The sequence below is a fragment of the Bombus pascuorum genome, chromosome 10, assembly GCF_905332965.1.
Source record: "Bombus pascuorum chromosome 10, iyBomPasc1.1, whole genome shotgun sequence".
In the NCBI taxonomy this organism is placed as follows: domain Eukaryota; kingdom Metazoa; phylum Arthropoda; class Insecta; order Hymenoptera; family Apidae; genus Bombus; species Bombus pascuorum.
The window spans coordinates 8,648,749-8,663,877 of record NC_083497.1 but is presented as its reverse complement, the minus strand read 5'-3'; the positions used below and the strand labels follow the sequence as shown (position 1 = coordinate 8,663,877).

General features: G+C 41.3%; 1 protein-coding gene across 1 annotated transcript in view; it reads left to right on the top strand.

Annotated features, from left to right (window-relative positions):
• The window catches only part of LOC132911271 (lachesin-like), a 33,148-nt gene extending 23,452 nt beyond the window's left edge, over positions 1-9,696 (top strand). Inside the window, exons 4-5 of the mRNA XM_060967829.1 lie at positions 2,703-2,916; positions 7,127-9,696. Of these exons, the coding sequence (XP_060823812.1) occupies positions 2,703-2,916; positions 7,127-7,539 (627 nt within the window). The 3' untranslated portion in view covers positions 7,540-9,696. The remainder of the gene's footprint in view (positions 1-2,702; positions 2,917-7,126) is intronic.
• Positions 9,697-15,129: the final 5,433 nt, after the last annotated feature.

The following is a 15,129-nucleotide window of genomic DNA, read 5'->3' as shown; positions in this document are numbered from 1 at the left end:
CCATTTAATCTCTCGCTGAGTGTTTGATATCGTTTCGAGAAGAGGCAGGAGTGCCTTGCGTTTTCTTGATACAAGTGCAGCTTGGCGAATTACTTGGGTTTCGTCCTCGTTTTTCCCTCTCTCTTTCTCGAAGGGCGAATTAAAAGATTAAAAGCTCGGAAAATGTAATTGACCGATCCTTGTAAAAGAAACGATGTATTAAAAGGAAGAAGATTAAAGGTATCTATCACGCCGAGATTATATATTTCACGTAGACAAACATCAAGAATTCAATTTTAGAGTAAAAACATTCGTGCCCCTCGTTACAAGGTAGCTAAACTTTACGACAGACATAAATACGTATAGGAGACGAGATCCTATCGTAGGGGACGGATCTATTTTCTCCTCTCTTCGCATTTCACGGCCAATTCCAACTACGAGAACGCCATCATCTCGTGGCAAGCTCCGAGGATTATCCTCGTTGATAGCACTTCTTGCAATAGGCTTGCGCTCTTTTAAATACAGGAAAGCTTGGCGTGAAACGCTGAAATAGACACTGAATCGCCTCGGCGAGAATAAAAATCACAGTACATTACACGGATCGCCTATTTACACCCCGATGGCCATGCGTAATATGAGTTTTATAAATTGTTCGCCGCGTCAATATTTCAAGGGGCGAATGTGCAGCGTGAAATGTAAAAAAAAAAAAAAACGTCACGTTTACGCGGTTAGCTTTTGTTTCAACTAGCCCGCATTGCGACAAGTTTTAATCTAACCTCTTGTTAAAGATAACGTTTTTTCATTCAAATTTTTTATCGAAATGTATGATATGACTCACGCGTCATGTGATAAAATTTGCTAACTTGGATATGGATATGGAAAAATTATGTCATTGCAAGTGTAAGTCATTCGGAAGTCGTGAAAGGTCGTCCCAGGTTAGATCATTGGCATTCGGGTTCAATTTTAAATTTTGAGTAATCATTAATATCATGACATTGACGTTTTAAGGTCATTCGAAAATCTTTAAAAACTTTGGCAATAAATATCGCACATTAATTGATTAACAGGTGTTTCCTATTTCATTATAGCTCATTTACAAAAGCGACGCGATAATGCTAAGTGTTAAAGAATGAAAGGATATCGATTTTCCAGATAATACGGTACTTTTAAAGCGAGTGGGTTGAAAGTAGCGATAATATCGGACGTGATCGAACCGACTGATAATAGATAATTTATCGAATAAACGCGAATCACCTGTAGATAGAATTTCTCATAGTGCGTGTTACGCGCTATATCATGCCTCAATCAATTCTGGTCACGAGCTGTGCAATCATCCTGTGTCACAGTTCGAGAAATTATTCTGGCCGAGGGCATTTCTTGCTTACCCTCGGGTACACAGAATCTCAAGTGAGAACCCGCGTACGGCAATTACTGATCGTTATTGATGTAGTACATTTACTGGACTGTAATATGCGCACGATATTTACAGGGCAGTTACTAGTTTCCGAAAGTTACCAAACTACGATCGCAACTCGATAGTTCTATTTTCACGAACTTGCGAACCAAGCTAATGAATAGTCCGAAGCGTTTAACTCGTGTATATGTCGATATTCCTACGAAAGTTGCTTGATTGCGTGTTATGTATATATATTGTATATATATGTATATTATATATTATAATGTTATATAAATATATTGGGTTTTCCCAAAAGTTATATTTTTATATTTTTATTTTATATTTTGTTTTTTATGATTTATTATTTATAATAATATAAAAAAATATTGTGTATCTATTATTCCCTTAGAAAACAAAAGGAACTTTTGGGACAACTTAATATATACAATATATATAATATATGCAAAATATATATGTACACACACATGCTACATACGTTATATGTACATAACGTATCACACGTCTTATACCACATTTTCCCTCTTGCTTTTTCCTGTATCGAGGAACGTTTAAGTTCTACTCGACTCTAATCGTTTTGAAGCAGTCATTTTCTTCGGCAGAGTTAAGAGGATCTAAGAAGAATCGATGGACAAGAGAAGAAGAAGAGTTAATGACCATGGCAAAATGGATATCGGGGTACTGCCATAGATAGAAAATGCTGTGACTAATGGCAACGTTAGTACTCATAACGTCAGGACGATAGTTACTGACCGTAATAGACAGACAATGGCAGAGGCCGCAACCGGGGACCCCGATATTACATGGAAGTGAATAGTGAGCGTCGTGAACAGGCACGGTGCTTATTTGTTCCTTCGGGCAATATCAGGCTGGCTTATTTCGAAGAAATCGTTTTCGCTACCACGATAGATCCGATAGTTACGAATTATTGTACACACAGGGAAGCACCGGCGATTAATTAAAATCTGGATCCGTAACGGGGCACATTTGTCGATAGAGCGAAGTACATATAGAAGGAACTAAATTACTTCCCCTTCGTTTTTCATCGAGCGATTTTTATCGGAGGAAGAACATTTCCAATTTCGTGGGGAACAAATGATGAAAAATTCGATCTGTGATAAAGGCAGGCCATGCATTCCGCTGGTAGTAACTTGAAATTTTTAGCTGTTTTCCACGTAAAGAGGCACAGAGGTGAATCCCTTGTCGTTAGACGAGATCTTTCTTTTTCGTTGTTCTCCGGTTTCATGACCAATTCTGGTTAGGGGCGAGAGATCATTCTTGTTAACGAGAGTTTTTGCCGGCTCTCCAGGTGTCGTGGATCAAGCGGAAGAACGTTCAGGAGTTACTGACCGTAGGACTGACAACGTACGCCAACGACGAGCGGTTCCAGGCAATTCATTTCCACCACAGCGAGGATTGGACTCTTCAAATAAAATACGTTCAACCGAGGGATGCTGGATTGTACCAGTGCCAAGTATCCACCCACCCACCCACTAGTATATTTCTGTTCCTCGAGGTTGTCGGTAAGCGTGATATTAAACACCGATATAAGCTATTTGCGTGTGGCCTGTGCCCGATTTTCGGTTATCGTATATAACGGCTGCGATGGACGCTTGTCCGATTTTTCCAATCCTCTTTCTTTTTTCCCCGTTTTCCTTTTTTTTTTTTTGTTTTTTTTTAATATGCTTTTCAGCTTCTCGCGCAAATTTTCGTCATCAGTTGAAAATCTACTCTATCTCCTGACCCATTAGATAGAATAAATTAAATTCTAGTTTATCTCGTCGAATGGTTAATGAAATTGGAATAAATGTTCCGAACGGAAACTTTTTTCGCCATTTTTTCCGCATTCACTGTTCACAATCATATTCGACAACGGTGGATAAACATCGGAGAAATATCGGTTCGATTATTCGTATCGATCGTCTACCTTTTTTTTTTTTTTTTTAACAACATGCATGACCGACTCGACGTATGATTTTTCTCTCTCTCTTTCACTTTTTTCCTGTCTCTCTCCATTTATGTAACCTCCACACGTATGCCTTGGCCCATATACATACACAATTACGTATTTCAGTTCTTTCTCCGTTAATATCATTCTTTTCTTTAGTGTCGCGTTTCGCATTTCACTGTTGCCCAGTCGCAATTACGTCAGCTGCAATAACGAATATAATATAATACGAGAACACAGTTAAATGCTGGAAATAAAATAGACCGAAACGCGTGTTCCGTTTGTTGGACGGCGTTGTAGTGCGAGCTCGAAAAGTGGGAATGCTTTCTACCAAGGGGTGCACGTAAAGAGCAGCGTCGCTACTTAGAGACAGTACACTCTCGTCCGGTTTCCTGATAAGATACCCAACACCAGAATATCTATAGCAGAAACTCTTTCTCCTTATACGCTACCACCAGAAAAGGAAAACAGCAGTTTAAGAATTCCCTCTCTTTTATCAGATCACCTATTTCTACCTGTCACCTTTTTCTTTTTTCTTCCTCTTAGTCTCATCCTCGGTCATTCCCTATTTCAATAGTCTTCTGTTTTCTTTAGCTACGGTTTACAGTGTTTACATTTTCATTTCCATTTACGCAGGCTCCACGTGTCGACGCGATCGGAGTCCGACAGCCTGTAGAAAAAGACTGGCAAGCACTTTTATCTGGATTTTATTAAGCAGATGGCCGATCAATAGCGGGAAAACGGTTTTTATCAGACCAAGGAGGCCGAAGTTTCGTGAATTACGACGTTTGGTCCCGGCGTCGCCGTTTTAAGCGACGTTCCTCTCCGTCTGTCTGTTTCTCTCTCTCACTATTTCTCTTTCTCTCCCTTTCTCAGTCTCTGCGTGTTTCGTGTATTTGCATTTAGATTCTAGTTTTTGAAAGTACGCTCTCTCTATATCTGTATCCATAGATCCATATATATACTCCTACATCTATATATGTATATTTTATATATAAGAATACATCTGTACTTGTGCGTTGTGTATGTGTGTGTGTGTGTGTATGCACGCGGGCGAACGCCAGTTACTATCTAATTTTGTCCTGGTTTCCGGGACCGTGTTTTTGTCGTGACATCTGACGGATACGTACTAGAGCCTTTCTCAGGTACTTTTAATATTTATACTCTCTCCTACCCTCGACTCCACCCCCACCCAAATCCGCGACGTGCAATATTTACGTTCCTTCCTGCACACTTGAAATTCATGGGCCGAGATTTTTCTGATCTGAGGATGATGTACAACGGGATCGCAGTCGGGACGTTTCGATTATAGTGTTTTATATACTGCTAAATAGTTATGATGTTTTATTGTATGGGACAAATAGGAATGTTACGCTGAATAATCGAATGAAATATTCTGTGGTGGATTTCGATGACCGATTTGTGCGCAATGTCCCGCAAATTTGTGGAATCGATTCGTTAATTAACGCTGTGTCCCTTTGCTTCGGCACGAATTTAAAGACTTCCCATTGAAAACTACGTTCTTTCATAAATTATTGCCGCCCATTCATTCAATTTTCAACGAACCACTTCCCCGTAAAAGATCTAAAAAGATGTCAACGATAAAACGTCACGGCCCTCGAAACTTATAAAAGAATTTCGTCGTTTGCTTGCTTCGGATAGTGGCCTGGAAAATTTTTCAAACACTCGTCGAGATATCGTATCGCAGTATCAATAAGAGATACTTCTGCTATAGAACGTCCGTACTTCATGTTAGATTTCAATAAAACGACGATCTATACCATTACTGCTTTGGAAAAACGCGGAAAATCAATCGCCTGCGAGTGTCTGACTATACGTGCACCCATACCCCTCAAACGTAATTCGTGCATACAGCGAATAGTTACAAAGGCGAGTTCCTGTGTTAATGCAATTAATCGATTAATTCGAGTTGATCGAATAAGCATTTTCAGGACATTTCCATCGTCTCTGATTATTAACGATTGCTCTCGTCGAAAGAACGGCGGAACGGATAAGGGTAAGAGGAAAAAAGAAATTGGATTACGTAGCTTGCTCACTAATTAAAACGCGATCGAGGAGAATAGATCGAGCCCTTTCTCGAATCAACAGTATGCGCGTTCCGTAGTAGCTTCGTGGCTGAAAATCAGATTGGATTACCAAAGAATAAGAAGTTGGTAAAGACGTATTTAACGAGGGCATTGATTTGGAAGGAATTTACCTTCTCCGGAAACTTTTGAATCGATAACGATCCTATCAATTGTCACGAAGACAGTTTCAAAAGTTGGCCTTAATAACGTCTCGTTAAGGCCTAATTAGACGTATCGTATCAAAAAAAAAAAAAAAAAAATGGAAGATTTTCAAAGTCTAGGGATAAATACACCTCCTAACGGTACGTTGACCTTTCCAAGTATGTTCACGATCGCACAAGCGCACCTTGTAGATCTAATTTTAATCATCCGATATTGCTACATCACCCTTAAAACTTTCAACATAGACCGGAGAAGGGATTAGATCACATCACATTTAATAAGCTCCTCAATTTCTACCTGGTATATAGACTCGCGTTATAATTTCTTTCTCATCGTGGAAATTAATTAAGAAACTAAATTACGAACTACACAGCCCGGATGATTCGATCGATGTAATTGAATGCTCGAAGAGCGAGAAAAGATTGGAACAAAAAAAGAGAGAGAGAGAGAAAAAGGAAGAAAGGGAAAGTGTTTCGAGTAAAACGAATAAAATAACGAAACGGCAAAAGCCGAAGCAGACGGATAGTTGAAAGAGGAAAAATTGGCCAATCTGGCGAAGCGTATAAACAACAAAATACAGTCGTTTTAACGGATCGGTTAAAATTCACGTATTGGTTCCGCGAGAAAATCGTATTGCACGATAGGAACGAAAAAGCGAACCATCGTTGGAATCCTGAGCGTTCTCGAATCGTGACGTTTTAATAAATTTCGGACGTGTCCGACTAGCTCGTGACGGATTTGTTTTTATTCGTGGTACACGTAGCGAGAATGCGCGTTCTTTTGCGTCTACTCTCGGGATTCAATGGTCCATCGCGATATAGAGAGAACCACTTGGAGCGTGGACGCTTCAAAAGAGCGTGCTTGTATCACGCAGAGAAGCGCTTAAAACTCGATCTACACTCCTGTTCACGTGCGTTCGTCCGTGACACGTCGTGAAACGGAAGCCCTGTCGCCGGGGGTTGAAGGCGGATGGGCAAAAGTGTATCCGACTAGGGATGGAGTAGGTTTTGCCTCGTGTTTACAGTGTTCCATCACACCTGACCCTATAACGGGTTCTCAGGGCTGTCATGTCAGTCTGCGTCGGTGAGCGAACAGACGAGTACGATAGCTCGAGTAAACGAAAAGGTAGACGGGGCTGGGCTAGTTTAGCGGAGAGAGACATCGAATTCGTGGTACGAGTGAAGGGTAACTTAAAATTCTTGGGCTTGGGGTGTCAGTCTGCGGAAGAGATAGCACAAAGGTAGCCTCGTCCATGAGACGGTTGAAAGAACCAGAACGTGCGAGAGAGAGAGAGAGAGAGAAGGAGAGACAGACAGACAGACAGACAGACGGAGACAGAGACGGAGAGAGAGAGAGAGAGTGAGGAAGAGGGTGAAGCGAGTGGGATTTCGTACGCTATCCCCGTACAACCCTTAACCAGCCACGATGCATACCTCATCCTTCCTAGTGCTCATAACCGCCTTGGACCCTAGTAAACAATATGGGATAGAACGGTAAGCTACTCACGTCTGACACGTCACGTTCTACCATTTGCAGAGGCCAGAGCAGAGATAGCTGGTCCCTCGGAGAAGTTCGTGAGGCCAGGTAGCACCCTGCAGCTTCACTGCCTTGTAAAAAAGTCAACAGAAACGCCTTCCTACCTATTCTGGTATCATAACTTCCGGATGATCAACTACGACATCGATCAAGGGGTCAATGTCAGCACGGACTTGGTAGGGCGCGAAAGTTGGCTGGAGGTGCCTCGTGCGTCTGATCGTCATTCCGGAAATTACACCTGCGAGGCAAGTAACGCGCAACCAGCGCGTGTCCTGGTGCACGTGTTCAAAGGAGATAATCCAGCTGCGATGCAGCACAGCATCGCTTCGTCGCCATCTGTCATGGCTTGCAGTGCGCTATTGATGATGTTCACCACACTGAAACTGGTGCTGCATTCCACCGCCACGAACTGATCTTTGTGCCCCGCCACGTGTGCCATTCGAAATATAGAAAAATGAACGTTGTGATATTTTCGAAAGAGAAGGAGATAAAGCTGTGTAATTCGACGAGAGAAACAAGGATAAATGTCCAGGTTGCGCGCGTGAATTTTATGACGTTGCAGGTGCAGTTTGTTCCGGCAAAATTGTATCCAATTTTGGATCCGGTTGGATCTGAAATCACCAGCCTTTGATCTTCGGAAGGTGAGCGACGTTATCGTGATACGCGTTACGTAATCGTTAAGGAATTGAATCGAACAGTTGATAGTGAAAGACGTGTACGTGTGTGTGCGTGTGTTATCCGTGTATACGGGGAAGTGAGACAAAAGTATGTAACGAGCTACGAGAATGATGTCTCTGTAAAATAACGGAACCGGTCTAGGGTGTATCGTTAAAACTATGGATGCTCGAGCAGCTACTTCGAACGACGCTCACGTATTCGTTGTATCGCGAGAATACCGAAGCATCCTCCCTCAGACGTAAGATTCCTTCCTCTCGACCGTTCTAAGACGAACGCAAATTTCGACGTTTCTTCAACGTATACACTCGTGTTTGCTCAAAAGTTGATATTTCGCCCGCGACTAAACTTCCCACCTCTGTTAGCCGTTGTGATATGTGTAAATGTGTAAGCTGTGTGTAACTATCACGATCGTAAAAGTGTAATTGTGTAATCTGTCCTGCGACGAGTGGTAAAATTAATGGCGATAATCCTGTCGCGATCTGGCGCATTTTGCCGGGTCAAACTTTCCAACGATGTTCCGCGGACAACTTTATTCGGTCACCGGCGTTAACTATTTCTCTCGTTCTCCGCTCGTGAAATTTGTTAGGTTAATGGCAACGACGAGAGATCGTCACAGTTTCAATGAATGATTCAGCAACTTGACAAAAAACAAACAAGAAAACAAAACAAAAGACGAAAGAAACGAAAGACAGAGAGCCGAATCGCGTTACTTACGTCTTACGTTATACGTAAAAGTTGAATCGACGAGAATTCCATCGTTATCTAACGTTTAATATCACAATTAGAAAAAGGACAAAGATTGCCGAGATTAATGGAATATTGCATATTCGGCCTACACGTTCAGGTACGCGTAATTAATCGTGATAATCCCGACGTAATACAGCACAGCCTAACGACATTATCTTCTATTGCCTTGCTCTGCACAGACGACCTTGCTCATAATGTCTAAATTAGTTCTATCTGACGTCCACGAAATGGCCGTGCTCAGGTGTTATACATACCATAGAGGGAACTGGCGCTTAGCGGACTATGGAAAATTGTTGCAAACTATCGAATTTGTTGGCGAGCGTGTTTCACGTTTTTAGAAAATTCATCGTTCGAAGCTCGTAATCGACGAGTGAAGTTATCGTGTTTAGCGTATCGCGTTAGAACGAGTTTATCCTCCCCTGTTAAAAATCAAATTTTATTGTGCCAATCGCGTATCGATCTTTCGTTTTCGATGATTGTTCGCACCAAATTTTATTGTACATATATTTTCTATGTCGGTTGTTCGTCGATCTATAAATTATATGATATAAATCCTTTATAGAAGACGGTTTTCGTTAATCCCTCGCGAAGAACGCAAGGCGATCTTCTTGGACCACGATGTTTCGCAGCGTTAGTATTGCCGCATGTTTCCAAGCTAATCCACTATTTCCTAGGTAGACAGCTGTTTCACGTATCCGTACACATTGTCAACGAGGATAATCCAGTTTCTGCAAATAATAAACCCAATGGTATTATCAAGCTGGTGTGCACGGATTTCGATGCGAGTAAACGAAATGCTCGTGTGGACTGCATCCAGGATACACACCGAGGAATCTCCCTTCTCCCCTGTCATATGAAACGGATCGATCGTGATTACTCCGATTGATTATAAATGATAATATTTCTTTGAGCGTACACTATTCGACAAGATCGTTTCATTTATTGTAAGTTAAAGCGATGGATTAATTAATGTGATGTTCGATGATATAGTCGCTGTCTGTTGTATGTACATACGTATACATAACATATATATACACTCACACACATATATATATATATGTTACGAACGTCGCACAATGTTAATCTCATTTACGGTTGAATAAAGTTTTCATATAAATTCCACTTCGGAAATCACGGATAAGAAATCTTGGATTATTCACAACTTTCGTAATAATAACAGATCGCTCTTTCATCCTTCGTTTAAAAGCTTTTTTCCCTTTTATTAACACTGCTATTTTAACACCGTCTCGACGTCTTTCTGGTTTTATACAAATCGATATTCGCATAGCTTTGCCAAGTAAGAGACAGATGTAAGTAATGAATTATACCTCGGTACTGTTTCGTCACACAATAGACAGTATTTTCGTTCCTGTGTAATATAACCGGGCCTCTTTATTGAAGTAAAATACTAGCGGAATGCGATGGGTTCATGGTGCATAAGCATTTTCATTCATATCGCTTTCTCTATGTTTCTCCAGCTCTCTGGAGATAGAGAATAATTTCGTCGTGACACAATTCGAGCCTCAGACCCCGATAATAGCTGCATGCTAATGGCATTGTTTGCCACATTAAAATTACCGCTTCGTCCAATCGGCACTAATTGATTATTACGCCGCATCGAAACTATTCAAGAATTATGATCCCATTAATTGACGTAGAGTGGATGTTCAAACGATCCGTTACCGCAGAGGAAAAACCTGTGGTCGTCGAAGGGATGTATTGTTCCTGTTATCCTATCGTCCCTTTACCCAAGATTCTATCGACGAAATTAAACTGAACGAGAAGCAAACGATTTGTTACAGACTATTGGTTTGCACGGCAGTTAGAAACGATCGAAACTAACTTTCAGGATCGCGAATCGAGTATATCTCTATTGAAGACGATTTTAATCGGCACTCGATTATGTTTACCATGCACACCATCAAACGCACTTGATTAAGAGATTCGATACCAAACTGGAATGCGATGTGAATTACCCGGCGCAACGGTGATTTCATCTTCCTGCTCGACTTGCCTAGAATATTACGCCGCTGGGGAATAGAGAGGCTTTCGGCCGATGCATTCAAAGATCGAATTCCTAAATTAAAACATTTACATCATCCGGTATGAATTTCGATGAAATCTATTCGATCCATTTGGTAACGCAATGAATTCCGTGTAATCAAAGGTATCACGGATTCAGAATGCAATTATGAAAGCATCGTGGAAGTCGCTTAAAGAATTTTTCTTTAATCGTTTTATCATTTTACTTCTCCCTTCAAGGAACAATTTCCCGTTGACCCGATTTAAGGTGGCGCGAATCAAAGTTGCCTTCAGCCTGCAATCAGCAGCCAGCATTCGGGCGTGCTAAATTTGAATCGTTAATATCGTGTACCAACAGCCAGCAGATCTGGACGTCATTATTCCAGAAAGATGACTCTAATCTATTCCAGCAGTCTCGTCAACGAGGCAAGGCCGAGTCCACTGTTTCCGAATTTCTAATCTTTGATTGATATTATTTCATTCAAGATGCTATGATTTCGTTGACGTACACTTTAGTATACTCTCTAAATTACAAACTGCCATCGAACATGGTATCCTTTCCCACGGCAACTTGTCGGTTCAAAATGTTAGTTTAGCCATTACAGGTTAGGCTAGTGTGTAACGAGTTGCAAGCTGAGCACTATATAACATTCGGAAGTTTCAGCTTTGGAACAGGACTCGTGACTCGAAGCCGAATCACGTTACTACGACGGGCAGATATCAATGTTCACAAGTACAAAGGATGTACACTCCTAATTCCGGTTGGAGACATGTACGATCGGTTGTAGTCGCGTTAGATCTCCGAAGACACTTTCCACCGATGCGAATCAATTATGCGTCTGTGTCACTCTCGTATTTCTCTTGTTCGACTCCACATACAGCATACGTCGGTAATTCGAAGCGCTGACCATGTCACTGGTCATTTTACAACCTCATCGATATGCAAGCAATCCTTTAGCCGGGGATGAAGCCCACGACTAGGTGAAATGATTCCGTAACGACAATCAATCAGAAAGCCGACCCACTGACCGGAAACTACCTTTCGTGTATTCTCGTAATTTTTTTCGAAAACCTATCCAACTCTCAGAGAAATTAAATACAAATTCCATTAAAGTCTTGTATATTCTTTAGTTTCGTGGCTGACACGATTATCGTGTATCGTATGTTTTAATTGGTAATACGAAACGATGTCTCGTTTGCATGCTGATTTTCTATGGCTCTCGTTCTTCCATGAATTTTGTACAGAGAGGCAACGAGACAAGAGTGAAAACAAGGATGAAGATTGATGCGCGAAGCTAACGAATTACAAGTTCACAGCATCAAGACCTAGAAAGTGTAAGGAGACATTCCACCGTAATCACACTTGGTAACTACTTCAAGTTTTAATGTACTTATTTTTAGATGGCGATTCTGATAAAAGCTGTTCGAACTTTATCTTCGGTTGAATCGACATTCGTTTCACATCCGTTTATTCGTCTCTCTAAATATACTCGTCTTGTTCTTTCAGTTCGATAGGAAATGAGAAACAGTTCGCGGCGAAACCAACGAAGTAACGTTTTGTCTACGCTCGAAGCTCGCAATTAGCTGAATATAATTTATTTTCGTTGCGTTGTCAACTTTCCAAGAAATTAACAAATTAATTAGCAGCCTTTGAAGCATTAGATAAACTACATGCTTCTTATGGCGCTCGATTAAAGCAGTTTAGCAATAACGATAATTTGATTGTGTAGCTATTACCTAGCAATGCTGTAGCAGCTCTTCGCCGACGCCACGAGGATCGATAAGAATGCTTATCGCGAACGACGCTCGATTTTAAGGTTATTACAAAAGAACTGCAAGAACAGTAGAGGAATTAAAGGTTAAAAACGCGATTGAAATTGGTTCCTCTGTGCCCCAGTCAGGCTTCCCTTTCATAGAGAAAAACAGAAAGAACAGTAACCTAAGCGTCGATAATCAAAGAAGATTATCAGAAAGGGTAGAACAAACCTAGTAAATTATGTATACAATATCGTGAAGTGTTTTACAAGAATTACAATTTTCAATTATTTTTTAATCCTATCCATCTTATGCGCAAGAACAACCACAGATTAATAACAAAAATCTTCTTCCACTCGCGAAACAAATAAAAAGGATTGCTCGCCTTATCGTGATGGTTTAGCAAAAAATATATTCGATCCGGAAGACCTTCATAGGTCTAAGTGCACGAAGTTTTAATCAGGCTCGTTAGAAATCGGGCCAGTTGAGCTCGGTATATTATCCGGTGCGACACGTGGAACGTGTTTCTCGTCCATCTTAGGTGAATTTCCGGAAGAAATTTCGAGCCCCTAATGCGGCCACTAAGCCCAGCCCGCTCGTCAACGAGGATAATTCTACGAGGTACCTGGCTGGTGTCGGCAAATGACTCTGGTCTCTAGCTCGATGACCTTATCGACCGGGCTGGGATTGACCCACGCCTCGTCAGCCTTTTACTGACGAACCGTGATAAGCCCTGATTGTTATATACGGCGAACGAGGTGGTTCATGCCGCCACGAGCTAGAACAAATTCGTTTTGGATGCCCCTTGGGCCGCGTCATCCACTTAAGGTGGCCGTCCGACATCGATCGACGTTTCACAAAAATTTGCGCACCTGATCTGGCTTAAGAAAATGGATAAAGGCGTACGACGGTTAGTATATTAGACGTACTTGTGTATATATATACGTTATATCTACATATCTGTATGTGTGTATGTATAGTGAACGTGGGTGGCATGAAAATAGCTCGATGTTCGTCTTAACCGAACCGTGCATTTTTCAAAATCAACGGCCTTTCATTATTACCGATATATGCAAAAAAGGAGATGAAGTAGCGGAGGAACAGAATGATAGAAGGGAAAAAAGGGTAAAAAAAAGCAATCGAAAAATGTGACTGCGACTACTATATCAGGAGCGTGTATGAAAAATGTAAATTTACACTAGCGTGTTGTAACGGCCGATTCGTTGGACGACGGAAGGGAAAATTTTAGTGCAAACGTATCTAATTGCACACAACCGTGCGCGAACGTGGCTAACGTAATTGCGGTAAAACATGCATTTAAAATCCTTTAAATATTGAACGTTCTCTTGATGAATATTTGAAGATACGAAGGGCCACACAGCCGATCGTATGTGAATTTTGTCGTCCGCCATTCTACAGGAAAGATAAAAACTCGTGGACGATTGCATGATTTATTCTGTGAAATACACGAAAATTGCATGCTCGCTTTTCCACGTGATAACAGCGTCACGTGGCGTTGGCTACGATTGACGAACATTACTCGTAGTTCCTCCAACGTCGAACGCCAGAATATCTTTACCTGGTTGAAGCAGATATGTTTCCGGAGCTAGATTAGATTTCAGGTGTAAAATGGTTTTTGACGCGTCTACCTTATGACAAGTTCGCGGTGCTATGCATACAATGTCAATCTCGTCTCCGTTGAAAGATTATACGCTGCCTAGCACGGATATAACGACTTTGACGAAACAACGAGATGATCCACTGCAAGATAGGTGTACACCTATACATACATATATATCCTATCCTCTCGAGACCTCGACTACGCAAAATGCATTTTAAAGAAATATTTATGCTGTTGGCCATGTACGTTGTTTGACGTCGCTATACGGACTTGATCTTCAAGAAGAAAAACATCCTATTTGAAACACGATGTATCGTTAAAGCTACGGAACAGATACAAAAAAAGAGAGCTCGATTATTATTATTATATTACATTTCGCTCGTTTATATTATTAATTCGTTTATTTCCACAGAAATCCAGAGATTACGAGTTAATGCGACACGAATTCTTTGTGTAAAACAAAAAGATACCATCGAACTTGAGAAACGAACGGACGATACATACTTGCAAGTACCTGGAGCGACTTTTTTCAATCGCCAACTGATGCATCTGTCTGCCGCGAAACGTACATTCTTTATGAAACGCTGGTAAACCAAGCGGCGGCAGAATAAAAATGGAACAACCGGGATCGATATCGAGCTTGTTAATGCTTATATCTGGTCTTATACAAAAATAATTCTTGCTGAAACAAAGGCAATACGCGTGGGGTGTGGACGGCGATTGGTGGGCTGAAGCGGGGGTGGATAAATTGGATTTTCAACGTTGCAAAAATGTAAAGAGGGACGAGAAAAATTCGATTTGAAGCGCGACTAGGTGGTCGCCGTTGCATCGACGTCGCGGTATCGGCAATCATTATCGCCACTTTACTCGGTCGTACGATGTCGGATCGCGAGAAAAAATTTAAGAGGAAAGTTTGCTTTTACCGTAGACTTTATCGGGTAGCATCTACTTTATCCCGGCTTCAACCGAACCGGATACGAAAATGCGAACTAATCTCACTGGAAGCAGATACCTTTAAATAAATGTCTTCCTGTAAATGTATCTGGAAAATTATACGCGGCTGTGATCCCATCAACGTTCGCTCCGAGCGATGAATGCTTTCTGGAATGGAAGCTTTTTTAATAAAGACTTAGCCCCGGTGTCGAACGATGGAAATTACTTTTTCCATCCACTCCACAAC